Source organism: Ambystoma mexicanum, chromosome 14 (assembly GCF_040938575.1).
Source record: "Ambystoma mexicanum isolate Mex_15411 chromosome 14, UKY_AmexF1_1, whole genome shotgun sequence".
Lineage (NCBI taxonomy): Eukaryota > Metazoa > Chordata > Amphibia > Caudata > Ambystomatidae > Ambystoma > Ambystoma mexicanum.
In genome coordinates this window covers 599,026,438-599,040,914 of record NC_090940.1, presented here as the reverse complement: position 1 = coordinate 599,040,914, position 14,477 = coordinate 599,026,438, and the positions used below count along the sequence as shown (strand labels likewise).

Below are 14,477 nucleotides of genomic sequence, written 5' to 3'. Positions count from 1 at the left end.
AAAGCAAAGTCGGGGCGCATTCGCTCTGCAACTGCAATAGTAGAGAGTTTGCCTACCTTCACAAAAATGGTTGAGTTGCACTCCTGCAGGGCCTCCATTAAGCTGATGACATGAAGGCACACCATCTCCACCATCTGAAGAAGAGAAATGGGTCACAAATGGTCAGTGGGACATAACAGACACAACTAGTGTCAAGTTGCAAAAGTTGATATGAAATAAAACAATTGCTTTTCGTTGGGCTCCCCCAAGCTATTGTCACCAGCCAACGGCATCACCTACATGAAACAACCTCACAGTCTCTCATAGTCTCACAGGTTTGATATGTGCTTTTGAGGTTGGCTGGATCTGCTTGAGGGTCCTGGCATCAGGATCACCCCGCAAACCTCTTTCTTTCTGGTAGATGCAGCAAGACCATTGCTGGCGCACCTTCCAGCAACCTGGCACCTCAAATTAAGGGGCAGGAAGGAGGGGGTGGAGGCCACAAGAAATCACTGACGCATCGTGGACCCCACCACCGTGTAATGTGTTATGTCTGCAAGTGCTGCTGTGTTCTCTTGCCACTTCTAGAAGGTAGGGGTGTGCGCGAGATCCCCAATACTAGAAGATCTCACAGTGACCTTTAAAGGGGGGATTGGACCAAAATATCGTATATAAAAGACTGAATGCACAAATAGTGTGCATTGGGTCTAGTATAAAATACCTACTACCAAAATACCGAACTACGGAAGCGAGATCGCTATTGCTAGAAGAGCTCGCAGCGACCTTCAAAGGGACGTTCCTCCACCCGAAAGCAAGAACAATATACAAAGAGAGTGCCGGTGAGCGCAGCTTGAGCGCAGGTATGGAATGCTAAGACAAACACCATCGGAGTGCCCCACTGATCTCACATATATGCTACTCACTTAATAATATTGGCATCATCCTGTCCCCAGTTTATGTGTTGTACTATCGGAGGTATAGAAATGGAAATATTCTGATATCGGCATCATATGGCTTCGTAATATGGCCACACTTTGCATTGGCCAGCCTTACATTTGTATACCAATGTAATTGTGATCACAAAAATTAGATTGCCACCATGGAAGTGGGCCAAGGAATAGGGTTGAAAGGGCATGTGATTGACGGGCGCCCGGTCATCAACACTGCCTCCTTAGAGAAGTCCAGAATTCACCAACAGGCGTCAATCGACAAAAGTGGTACATCTGACATCAACAATGTTGTCTCCAACACTCAGTGAATCGTGAATCCAAGTCCATGGCCGTACTACATCTGTAGCACTAGATGCCCACTTTAGGACAGATCGTTGTTAGATGCGGACCTCGTTCTCAGCAAAACACTATCTGTAGGTATGGACCTGCCTCTACTCAATGTACAACACAAGTTTCACCTGTGCATTATCATCTTCCCGTGTCAATCCCTTGGCAATTCAGGCTGGCTCCTCTCCACCTCCTGCCAGCCAGGCCTCCCCACCTTAACCCTCACTGTTTAGTCAGTTCAGTTCAAGTAGGTTTATTCGGATTGCAAAAATCCATCAAACTGCACATAATAAACAGTGAATCCCATCATAAGATAATGAAGAGGTAAAACCAATGCAATATCACATGGTAGGGTGTCAGGATTGAATCACCTATAACAACAAACAGGGTATGTTGTTGGGGTAAAAAACCAAGGGAGGGCACGGACAAGCCGTTGGATTCCTTTTAACCGTTAAATATGGATCAAGCGTGGTAGCACAAAAACAACGGTTTTGTAGGAAATAATGTTTTAATGCTTGAAAAATCTGAGGCAAAAAGCTGGAGGTGTGTATCCTCTAACTCGTAAGTGCAAGGCGTTACAGGAGGGTAGCAAATCCAAAGGGGTTGGTGCTTCACTGTCCAGGACTGGGGATTAGATTCTGGAGCTGTGAGGTGGTAGTCCGATCTGGATCGGGTTAGCTGTTCATATTCTGTGTTCTGTATAGTTTCTTTAATGGTTCCCGTGGGTAACAAAGGATAGGAGATTTTTGCCGCTTGGAAATGCACAGATTAAAAAGAATTCTTTGGCCAAGGGGCCAAGTGTTGAGGGGAGGCTCTTCTAAAATTTCACACTCATACCATCTGGGAGTGTGCTGGAGCAGTTGTTTACGCAATATCTTATTCCTTTCGATTGAGATATTTGTTATAGGTCATGAGAGCCCTCATGACCTGTAGGGTCGACCGGTTTCAATGGCTAATGATATTGGAGCCATCTTCTTCAGGACCGTTGTTCAAAACAAGGGGTAAATCCAGAGGTTTCAGAGTGTCTGAAACAAGGACAAGCGCTCTGTGCAGGCTGGATGTGCTGCAGGAGGACTGTCGCTGTCTGATCGGTGGCTCTGGTTAGCGTCTCCGTGGAGGCGTCTGCTCGTTTCAATGGTGCAGCTCCAGCACACTCCCAGATGGTATGAGTGTGAAATTTTAGAAGAGCCTCCCCTCAACACTTGGCCCCTTGGCCAAAGAATTCTTGGATTGAATCACCTTCATATTCTCACAATGGAAATAGAAAGCAGGTTAGTAAGTTTAGGATTGAATCGCTGTCATATTATCACAATGGAAATAGAAAGCAGGTTAGTAAATTTAGGATTGAATCACCTTCATATTTACACAATGGAAATAGAAAGCAGTTTAGTAAGTTTAGGATTGAATCGCCTTCACATTCTCACAATGGAAATAGAAAGCAGGTTAGTAAGTTTAGGTTTGAATCACCTTCAATTTTTCACAATGGAAATAAAAAGCAGGTCAGCAAGTTTAGGATTGAATCACCTTCATATTTATACAATGGAAATAGAAAGCAGTTTAGTAAGTTTAGGATAAAATCGCCTTCACATTCTCACAATAGAAATAGAACGCAGGTTAGTAAGTTTAGGATTGAATCCCCTTCATTTTGTCACAATGGAATTAGAAAGCAGGTTAGTAAGTTTAGGATTGAATCCCCTTCATTTTGTCACAATGGAAATAGAAAGCAGGTTAGTAAGTTTAAGAATAGAGGGGAACACACTGTGTAGACGTTACTGCATATCTGTCGCAAGGCACAATTTAGATGTTGGGTGCCCATAGGGCTCAATGGGAATGGGGAGGATGCTAACAACGTGCCCGTTAACAACGGGCCCGTTGTTAGCATCCTGGACTGCTAGCGGGACCCGCTAAGGATGCCTGGTCTGACCAGGCGTCCCTTAGCGGGTCCCGCAGCAGTCCTCGTAATAGGGCAGCCCGTAATGACGGGACCGCCAGGGTCCTAATGAGGTCCATTGTCTCTGTAACGTTGTAGAGAGGGCAGAGCAGCACAAAGTGCGCCAATGTGTCTAACTCTCCCCACCAGCAATTGCCATCACCCGCATTTGATGTGCCCGACCACTTACGTGTTATAGCTTTTAAGTGAAAGGCATTCAGCCGTGCTCTGGTCAAAAGAATTTGGTGGTACGTGTTTGAGACCACAGTAAGGTACTCCACTAAGCCCCTAGCAGGGCACAGCGGGAGACACATCCTAACAGAGGGTATGCCCGGATTTGCCTCCTCTCGGATAAGATCCTGGGCAGACCAACATTTTGTTTTAAGAAGCTGGATGTGCAGGCTTGCAATGCTTTGTGGATTATCCTAATAGCAAGCCATCCCCATGGAGGACAACAATGGAGACTAACCAACCTATTCTGTAAGAGTTCCCAAGACTCAAATGATTCTTGAGCAGTAGTCTGTCTAATCAGTGTCCCCTCTTTATTGGTCTACACAGATGACCACATCATGATCAATGTTAGTGTTAGTACATCCGTGAGGAAGGGTAGGCCAGTTCCAAGTGTGGTAGATACGTTGCGGTAGTTGGAGGTAGGCCATGGAGGCAAGAAACATGTTCTCCCCTCTGTAGTGTCTCCATATTCCTACAAACCCATAACTCACATCCCCAGGCCCTAGTAACAATTGCCTTATCCCAAAATGGGGTTAACAGCGATGCGTCTCACAGTCTTTACGAATCTGAACAAGCCGCCAAAAGCTCGGCTCATTCTAAGCCTCTGTTTGGCAGTATTGGTATTCCAGGTAAGGCGTTGGTTGAAAGTGATCCCAAGGTAAGCAAAGTCCTGTTGGACCAGAAGCCTATGGCCATTTAATGATATATGGACCACATGGGATCTCTGAGTATTATTAGAAAAGCGTATCCCAACATATTTCCCTGCATTTGCCGTCAAACCTTGGTCCCGCATAAAGCTACCACATGTATCGACCAGTGCTTGCAGAGATCTGGGGGTTCTATGTCAGCATAACTTACAACGGACAGCCATCTGCCTCCACATTAGAGGACATCAGCACGTGTCGCTTTTCAAATTTCCCTCTGTGATGTTTACAAACTGGTCACTGGACAAAGAGACAGGGATAAACTCTGGCAGAGGAAGTCCCAGGTGAGGCTTCCGTCCCATCCCCCGCACAGGCTCTAGTAGCATTAGAGCCCTTACAACCAGGCTCTACTGTGTGCTGGGTGACCCTCAGCCTCATTGCAGATCCCTTGTCTGTGGCTCGGGACCACTCACTGGGGTGGCAGTCCACTAACACACAATAAAGCCCTCTGGTGCAGACTCTAACCCTTTGATAACTCACACACCAAAGAACTGTTGCCGCTCAAAGTAATATCTCAGTCTTCTTGCAAAGAGGTAAAGCCCTGACAGCACCCTGGGCAGCAGACATCCCTCTTTCTAGAAAAGGAAGCGCCTTCTCCATGTCCAGAAGCTTTGAAGCAACATGTGCCATATGGATACAATCAATGCCTGCACTTTAATAAAAGACACCAGACATGTATACACTGCAAGCTGGATGCATTTCCTTCAATGTCTCTGTCCACGGTAAATGTCTGCGGCTAACAGAAGGTATGGGCATGGAAGAATTGGTCGAATCCGATATCATCTAAAAAATGTTTACGATACATGAGTCGGGAGGGTTTAGGAGAATAACTAATGTGGAAGGAGTATGGGGGAGCCGCGTGGGGTCTCCCCCGCATATATTTGCGGCAAAGTCAAAAAAAGAAATATAGATGAAATCGTCTTCGACCAAATAAATCTGACCAGATCACAATGAATCATGTCAGCGTACTGACAATTCAGTAGAGAGACCAAATAATTTCGACCAGATCACAATGAATCATGTCAGTAGAGAACAGTTGATAGACTTTTTGGATTTCAAGATGTAACCTATTAACAACAAAACTAACTATTTTATGGAATGTTAAGTACATTAAGAGTGAAACACATTGATCAAAACACAACAGTGAGTAAGATAATATGTCCAAAAAAGGATACACTATACACAGAAACTTGGCGAAACTAGCCCTTTAACCAATAGAGTTTAGTTAAAGTACCTTCTCCAATCAGACTTATTTGTTATAGGGCCAGTCTAACCTCATTTCTGTTTTCTTCCAACAGGGGGCTCTGTTGTGTTTTTACAGAGAAGCTAGGTCATGGCAGCCCTGCAAATGTAAATAACTCACCACCTTATTATGTGCCATGAGCTGAAGGATGCTGGGCGTCACGCGGCTCCAGAACTCCAGCGCCGTGAGGATGGCCGTGAAGCTGAACTCGGTCTGGTTCTGGATGGACGGGGCGACCGCGGCCTGCTCGCAGTACACGGTCCACAGCTGGGCGAAGATGAACGCATGGAACAGCGAGCACATGTGCAGCACGGACGTCTGGAACAACAAGAGTAAGGCGCTATATAAACAACAAATACATACAAATACAAGAGAAGAAGGCGTGCCTTTGCTTCCCCAGTTGCGATTGGCTGAAGGAAATGTGATCCAAATGAAAAGAAAACATATTCACACAAACTTGCTTGAGTGATTTTTCTACAGTCATGTTTATTGATACTTTTTCCCGCCTTACTCCGGCGTCCAACTTAAGGACCTTTGAGCAACAGTGTGGTAGCTGTGTTATAAAATCAAACCATTTTGAAACTATGTGAGCTGCAGAAGCCTTGTTCGACATATCTAACATAACCCAGCAAGCATGAGAAGGATATGGCGGGATGAATCGGGTGCCGTTCCTACACTCTGGGGGTCATTACACACTGTAGCAAATTGCAGTGCTGGAATTGGGGAAAATGTATTGGGGGAACCCTCATATCCTTGGAGCGATGGGTCGTTGAGGGAGGAGTGGGCAGCGGCGAGGACCCAGGGCAGGTCATGAATACAGTGGCCCTCATTACGAGTCCGGCGGTAACCGTGCCGGTAAAACTGGAAGGTAGCCGCCAGACCCGTAATGATTTAACGGGACCTGACATGCCGGAAACACCGGGGCATTACAACCCTGGCGGTCCGGCAAGTCAGGCGCCGGTAAAATGTTGATCTCCATTCCCATCGAGTACCATAGGACTCCCTGGCAGTGGGGACCACTTAAGCATCGGCACTGTTAATAACGGTGCCGGTGCTTCCGTGAAAGACTGCGGGTGGCTGTCGTTTCGCCCGCCAGGTCTGACCTTGGTGGGTAGAATGGCACCCGCCTGCAGACTCGTAGTTTGCCGGTCCGGAAACAACAGTGCCAGTAAGCTTACCAGCACCGTTGTTTTCGGACCGGCAAACTTGTAAGGAGGCCCAGCATCTCTTCACAGAACCCAATCCTGGTGATTTGCATAAAAGCAAAGAGCATTATGGGAGCGTAACTATGTCCAGAACTTTACATTTGAAACATGTCTTTTTGAGGTTCAGTCAGAAAGCCTTTTGAGAGAACAATGGAAGTTGGGGTCTGCAGTTTTAATTGGTCACACTACTCACCCTAAGAAAAAAAGTCTCTACATCGCAGGACATATATACCAGGCAGGACAGCAGCAACAAGCATGTGATGATGTGACTGTTTATGTATTCAGTTATACATTTACTAAAAGTGTCTGATGAAAGCATGTGATAAGTCTTCTCACTCCTGTTCTGAAGCAGAGGTGTCACAAGCAACCCTCACTTCAAGATTTGGCGCATCCCGCTCTTCTGTGCTGGCAGCTTTTTACGTTTGGCCCGTAGGACAACCCCGCAACCCCTGCTCCCACAAATTACCCCCCCCCAAACATATCGCCTATGGCGAGACAAACGGCCATATGTACGCCAATATTTTTGGTGGGGATATTTTGTAGGGATACCGAAATATTGAGGTTTCCTTATAAAACAAGACCCTGAATAATTTGTCTGTAAATGGAAACTTTTGTAAGAAAATGCACAGAAGTGCAAATGTAAAGAAAAAAATGTCACAGCAAATGAATCTGAGTTAAAAAAAAAAAGAGTGTTCTCTTCTTGACGACACCATGTTGACGACTTGGAATGACAACATAGAGTAACTGGCAAGGGAAATAAAACAAGTGTGATAAGAGGGAACATGTAGGTAAAAGTAGGGTGACCAGAGGTCCTGGTTTTGCTGGGACTGTCTGGGTATTTACACCTCCGTCCCGGGATCCAGAGACTTTTTTAAGTTTAAAAACCCCATCCCGGGATTTGGGGATTCGGTGGATATCACCACGGTTTAAGTTCGGATATCATGATTTTTGCCAAAAAACTGGAATGGTATCCACCCAATCCCCAAATCCCGAATGGGTTTTTTAAACTTAAAATATTCTCGAGACCCCGGGCGCTGCAACATGACACGGGACAGGCCACCCACATAGAAGTAGGACTACAGTTTCACCGCTGAAGCTGTAGTCCTACTTCTATGTCAGTGGCCTGTCCCGGTTTTTTATTTTCAAAATCTGGTCACTCCAGATAAAAGAGAAGAGATTTTAAAAGGATAAAAGAGATCATTGAGTTTTACAATAAAGGAAAGGGTAAGAGTTTGACAGAGGTAAGGGCGGCGCTATGGGTGGTGTGGAAACACGCATATTTAACCAAAATATTGGAAAAGAATTCAAAGACATTAGAAAATATTGGGTCATCGGAAGAAGCTATCTCAGAAAGTTAGTCAAAATGACAAAGTTGCAGTTTGACAAAAGACAGAAATGTAATTCTGCACAATTTGCCATCACCAAGCGCAAAAGCCCTCCTGTGTAATGTATCAGCGAAACAACACAGAATTGCTTGTCTACACAACGCTCCTAATTTGCACCACCCAGCGCAGTTTAGAACATTTGGCTCAAGGTCAAGAGATACCCCCCCCCTGATGCTTCAATTCACTCTAGCCCGGTAAGTAAGAAAGGCCAGCAGACATTAATGCTCAATACAGGTGGTGCCCCTACGGCCTTTTAAAGTGCCTTGCCGCAGTTTGCTACTTTCAAGGATTAGGCACGCGTCTGGACATTGACAGCAATGTCAGCTTCAGCTGGCGGGTAAGTGGGTTATATTGATGTTTGAGTGAGTCGGCGTGCTAGGTTGATACAATACAACACATTCGCACCTGCGAAAGACAGATTGACCAATTACAATCTGTCTTTCCCGGGCGCGATTGAGCAAACACTGCCTGCACCAATAAACTTCTTGCGCTTTAATGAACAAACATGAAAAAAATGGCCAACGTAAGTTGAACAGGAGCATAGTCCCATTCCTATTTTAATGACAACAGCCTTTTTCCCCTTTTTTTTCCTTACATCAAGAGAGCACCTCCATTAAAATAGAAAAGGGACAACGTCCCTGTTCAACTAACGGCAGCCATTTTGCTTTTGGACTCATGCATTATGAAGTCCATCTCCCGACAGAGAAAAAAAAAATGAAAACCATCCTCACCTGGTAAATCCCAGGGTGAGAATGGCTCCAACCACCCGACGGGGGGCGGACATGGCCTTTAACGGCCTGCTGCTCAAGCTGAGACCCTCGCTAAAGGCCATGTCGGCCCCCCCTGCTGGGGCGTGACATCCACATTTTCTCGACATTATTTATTTATTTATTTATTTATTCGCATTTGTTAAGCGCACAGAATCAGCCCTGAGGCATCGTGGCGCTGGTTACAGAATAGCGCTGGTTACAGGGAAAGCGCGTCTTAGTTACAGCATACAGAGGCATACATGCATACAGTTTGGGCAGTAGCAATAGTTAGCAGTGTGTGCCTGAATGGCAGTAGGTAGAGGAATTTTAGTTAAAGAGAGAGGTTTTGAGTTTTTTTCTAAACGCTGTGAGGGAGCCTTCTGCTCTTAGAGCGTGGGGGAGATTATTCCAAAGTTTTGGTGCTATGTAGGGGAAACCCAGCCCCCCGGCTGTAATCTTGTGGATGCGTGGTACAGTGAGTTGGTTAGTGTAGCAGAGTCTGGTAGGTCTGGATGAGGTCTGTCTGAGAATGGTGTCTGAGAGATATGATGGTGCAGTGTGGTGGATACATTTGTGGGTAGTAGTCAGTACCTTGAAGGTGATGCGTTCTTTGACAGGGAGCCAGTGAACTGATTGCCTTGCCAGTGAGATGTGGTCCCTTTTGGAGATGTTTAATGCTGCTCTTAGAGCGTTATTTTGGGTGACCTGGAGTTTGTTTAGGTTTTTTTCAGAGGTGCCGGCTAGAAGTGCATTGCAATAGTCAAGTTTAGCGCCTATGGTAGCTCTTGCTATTGAAAGGCAGTTTTCTTTGGAAAGGAATGGTTTAATGGCGTTGATGAGTTTAGTGCTTAGTGCAGATGCGGAGACAATGGCACTAACTTGTTTGTCCATGGACAGGGTTGCATCAATGTAGACCCCTAGCGTTTTCACAGAGGATAGGACTGGGATAGTGCAGTTGTCGATGTTGAAATTGGCATAGCAGCTGTCTAGCCTGGCCAGTGTGGATTTTTGGCCGAGGATAAGGATTTCAGTCTTATCCCCGTTAAGACATAGGCCGTTAGTGGCCATCCAGGCTTGAATGGTGGCATATATGAGTTTTAGAGCTAGGGCGTCTTTGTGGTATGAGCCTGATAGAGGGAGGAGCACTTGGGTGTCGTCGGCGTAGTTGGTGTAGGCAATCCCAAGTGCATCAAGTTTCTCGAATAGGGGCTTAGTGAATAGATTGTAAAGCGTAGGTGCTGTACAGGAGCCTTGAGGGACACCGCAGTGTATTATGGATGGTGTTGCGCTCGAAATGTTTGAAAAGACTTTCATGGCCCTCCCTTCAAGAAATGAGGTTATCCAGGAGGTGGCTTGGTCAGAGAAATGTGCGGAGTGGGAGAGGTGTGAGGTGAGGGTCTTGTGGTCCACTAGGTCGAATGCCGCAGAGAGGTCGAGGAGAAGTAAAAGGGCGGGTTTACCTTTGTCCAATATCTTGGTTATTTGGTTTTTTAGGTCCAGCAAGGCAGTCTCTGTTCCATGACCTTTGCGGAAGCCTGACTGTCTGGTGCCTAGGATGGAGTTAGATTCGAGGTATAGTTGGATTTGGCTGTGTGCCACTTTATCTAGAATCTTGAGAAGGAAGGGGACAGTTGTTATAGGTCTGTAATTGTTAGGCATCGTGGGGTCGAGAGTGGGCTTTTTTAGAAGTGGGCGCACCCAGGCTTCTTTAAGACTGTCTGGGACAGAGCAGGACTTGAATGAGGCATTAATGAATGCGGTAATGATTGGGGCAAGTGGTTCAGCGCAGTCCTTGATTAATTTCGGGGGGCATGTATCGGCTTTGCAAGTCGATGGTTTCAGATGTTTCAGTATGTCCAGGACTTCTAGTTCTGAAACTTCTTTAAAGGCAAATTTGGGAATGTTAGTGGTTTTGCTATGGGATTGGGAATCTAAGTGTCGACTCTGTTTTGGCAAGGTATTGTAGTGGTCGCGGATTTTGTTTTGTAAGAGGTCTATTTTGTTGAGCATGTGACATGTGTCTATTGGCAAGTCAGAATGACTCTTGCAAATAATTTGGGCAATTGCACGGACCACAATTAATGCAGATCACATTTTACAACCCATGAAAGAGTAACCCGCGTCAGCAGCGGGCCAGATGCCACTGCATTATGCTTGGTACAACATACTGAAGAAAAAGACTGGCTAGGATCTAAGTCTAGCCGCCCAGTAGAATGCGGGCTTGAGAGCCAACTTTGTTGAGATGACGCCTGATTCTGGTATAAGAGATGAAAGTGAAGAGTGCCATCGAAGCACAAGGGCTTGGCATATGTATCCTACAGGGCGTTTCAATGGCAACAGCAGTGGCAATTAAATGAGCTGCATGCAGGAGTAATTTCAACCATAGTGTTTTTACAGCTTCATTTTTTTGTTCCAGGTGTTAGTGGGCGTTGTGAGATTATATTCAGTAGATGTAACTACATGTGCAACATAGATGGTACTTTCTGCATGGTGAGATGCCATCAATGGATCAGCTACAACGAAGAAAGGAAGCGTCTGTTTTCTCTGCCTATGACCATGTGACCAGGCCTGCAGCACTGTGGGCACTTCACCTAACATGAGACCAGAATAGGAGGAGTGTTCCAGACTGTCCAGAGTGTGCGGTACTTGCAGATCAAATGTGGAGGAAGGTTTCTGGTGTTTCTGGTCCAGAGATTTAACGTGTCCAGCTGTGAGAAGTTACACTGTTTGACCTGACTGAGAAGATGCTGTCTGAGTTGGAGTGGCAGAGAAGCGAAAGAAAGAAACCATCGTCCAAGCTGGAAAAAAGCTGCGAGCAATGGGAGATATCACCGCCCAAATATGGAACAACATCAGAGCTGGGTTGGAGTATCTAAAAGCGGAGTGTTTGCAGAACTAGAGGGGAAACCCGAGAGAGGGAGAGAGAGACCTTCTGCCAGATAGTAAGATGCACACAAGGGCCCAGAGCAATAAGCAAGGGACCGAAACACGGTGCCAGAGAGACAAAGATGGCCTAGCGACCTTTGGTCGAAGTGGCCTATGTGGCAACACCAAAACCACAGACCTCAGAAAGAAAATCCTGTCGCCGAGACTGTACCTCTATCAAGAACTGAGCGCGAAGAGAGGGTTGGATAGGAAGAATAAGTAGAAAAAGGACCATATTAGAGAATTGAGGAGCAGGACAGGGAAACCTGAGAGCCAAGTAAGGGTTGAGATAGTGACCAGCACAGAAAATGAGTTCAGCCCAAGACGTATGACTAAGAAACAGAATATCAAGGACTTGGGGATTTGGGAAGGCTCCTGGGTGCATGCTGGGAGATGGAGTTCAAATTGCCAGCTTAAGCCAAAGTAGCTGAAACAAGTTATTTACAGTGTGCACTGATCAGCCTGGGATTAAAGACAAGCCCAAGACTAAAGGTTAAAGAAACTAATTGACTTCACCGGTTGATAAAAGTCACTATAAAGACAATAGGAGATGAATAAGGTGAGAACAAATTTAGGATCCAAGATTCAAACCGTGGTGCAAAAAGCAATACAGAAGTGAGAAGCGTGTGACCCTTCTGAGCACTAAAGCATGTATCAAAAGAAGCACAAGTATTTTATTTTTTAATCAAATTCTGATAAATGGCATTTTATGGTTGTGAGTAGGAAGGATAACATCTCGTTGCACACACACACACACACGCATGTACGCACAAAAACATGCGCGCGCATGCGCGCACACACACACACACACACACACACACACACACACATATATACCTTTTCTTGAAAGTGACCACTACGAGGAGAAAATGACATCTCAAAGAGAAACAAAAAGTGGCCTGGGCATTTTATGGGGGTACCAATGCCCCCTCCAGAATCTAGTGGTGTGATTGGCCAGCTGAAACACTCATAGATGCTCATTTGTTTCCAATTGCCCTGACCAAAGCGAGTTTGAGTGAAATTTTGAGAGAATTGCAAGAACTGTCAAGGTGGCCCAAGCCTGAAAGAGTTGTGGTCAGCTCGCGAGCTCGGCCAAAGGATCTTGTAACAGCAATATTCATGGTGACTGCAATCTCCCTAACAAGTAACATGGTTTCTCGGTTTCCAAAATGGCTGCCGTCCTCCGTATGTGGCCTTTGGAGCAAGCAAGACAAGCTTTAAGGTTTTCCAGTTTCAATGCATTGTACAGTGATTTTTGCAAAAATGTGATCAAGGGATTTGAATTTGCTTTCTGACATTTGCATATTTTATGATGAAACTGAAATGTTTATGAAGGCCCTGCCTTTCTGCTGACTTCAGCACGGCCACCTGTCCCCTGTAACTCAAACCTGGCGGAAGGGGTTTTATATAATCATGTGAGATTTATTCCAAACGTTATATCAGATACGTGCTCTCTTCTGCAGAGTGAGACTTGTGTTCCCTATGTCTTCCCCGCCCATGCATGGTTGCACTTTGAAACACTTGTGTATAAGCGCATAATGAATAAACAATCAATCAATCAATCAATTCCTGCAGCTGTGAGGTGATGCTGAACGCAGAACCGACAGAAACATAAACTATCTAGCACATCATTCCTCTACCAATCGTAGATAGGCTGTGCCGAGGTGTGTTTGAGTTTCATAACAACATACAAGTCAACCGAAACTCATAACTGGCATATGCGCAACAGAATTTCCATCGATAACAGTAAGGAACAGCGTGCCGACCTTTGGGCTGTTGAACCAATCAATGGACCGCCAGATGACAATCCTATTGCTTGACCGGCTTGAGAAAATGTAATAGATTGTGCAAGTGAATAGTCCCTGTCAAGGGTGGATGGAGACCCCTCTCGACTTGGGGCAAGAGGCTTACCAGGGTGTTTGCCAGAGCCAGTCCTGCCCCGGAGGCGGGGTTAGGGAGTTACAAGAGCCCTCGTCTCTCTTTCCCCCACACGTGTTTGGTTGAAAATGGAGAGTTCCACTCTTGATCACCGTATGCCGAACGTTCAAACTTGCTGGCCGATGTTCTCCTACGATGCACAAGGGACAATCCAACCCACTAGAGAGCGAGCCGCTCAAGAAACTCGAACTACCAGGCTATCATACAGCAAAAAGGGAAACAATCTGACCTACATAAAAGAAAGCCGCCGGGAGACAAGAATATTGGCAACAAACAGGTTATAGCACATCTGCAGCACTGGTGCCTCACCGCTGCATATGAGGAAAGCGGAGACCAGTGATCTAGAATGTGGCGGGGCTAAAATGACCATTCATATTTTTCCACCTGTGTAACGTCACCCTTGGGGGAAGTCATATAGGGAATGGCCTTTGGGAGGAGGTGAGCGCTCAAGCCAATGGGAGGGGGAGGAAATGCCTACAACGTGGAAGTAGCAGTATTAAAGGGGGAAGATGAAAGGGCTGGGTGTGGGTTGTTCGGGTGAGGTCAAACAGCTGAAATGTGACCAAAAGACCAGGTGTTGGCAGGCCAATGGAGCAGAGCATGGAGGTGACTAAAAGAGAGAGTGTTGATGGTATTGATTGGTGAGATAACGTGGTACTTGGGTGTGGGAGTGTGTGTACGGTGAGCAAGGTGGGTGAATGGATCAAAGTGGGAGAGAAGGGGAGAGTGAGTGAGCGGGAAAGGTGACTGGGAGAGAAAAAGGAGAGTGAGTGCGAGAGAAGCAGGGGTGGAGTATAATGTAGAGACTAGAGTGGAGGGGAGAGTAGAGGGGAATTGAGAGTAGTAGAGTGGATTGGAGACTAGAGGAGAGTGGGTAGAAGAGGGGTGTGGAGAGTAGTGGAGAGTAGGAG

The 14,477-nt window shown here is 46.0% G+C and overlaps 1 protein-coding gene across 9 annotated transcripts in view; it reads right to left on the bottom strand.

The window, feature by feature from the left end:
• Positions 1-14,477, bottom strand: part of UNC79 (unc-79 homolog, NALCN channel complex subunit) — a 538,994-nt gene that overhangs the window by 14,230 nt on the left and 510,287 nt on the right. For 8 of the 9 annotated variants that reach the window (XM_069637971.1, XM_069637972.1, XM_069637973.1 and 5 more), the window contains 2 exons: positions 5,485-5,682; positions 57-134 (listed from right to left, as the gene is read on the bottom strand). In XM_069637971.1, coding sequence (XP_069494072.1) covers positions 57-134; positions 5,485-5,682 — 276 coding nt within the window. The remainder of the gene's footprint in view (positions 1-56; positions 135-5,484; positions 5,683-14,477) is intronic. The other variant, XM_069637967.1, reaches the window with a different exon arrangement.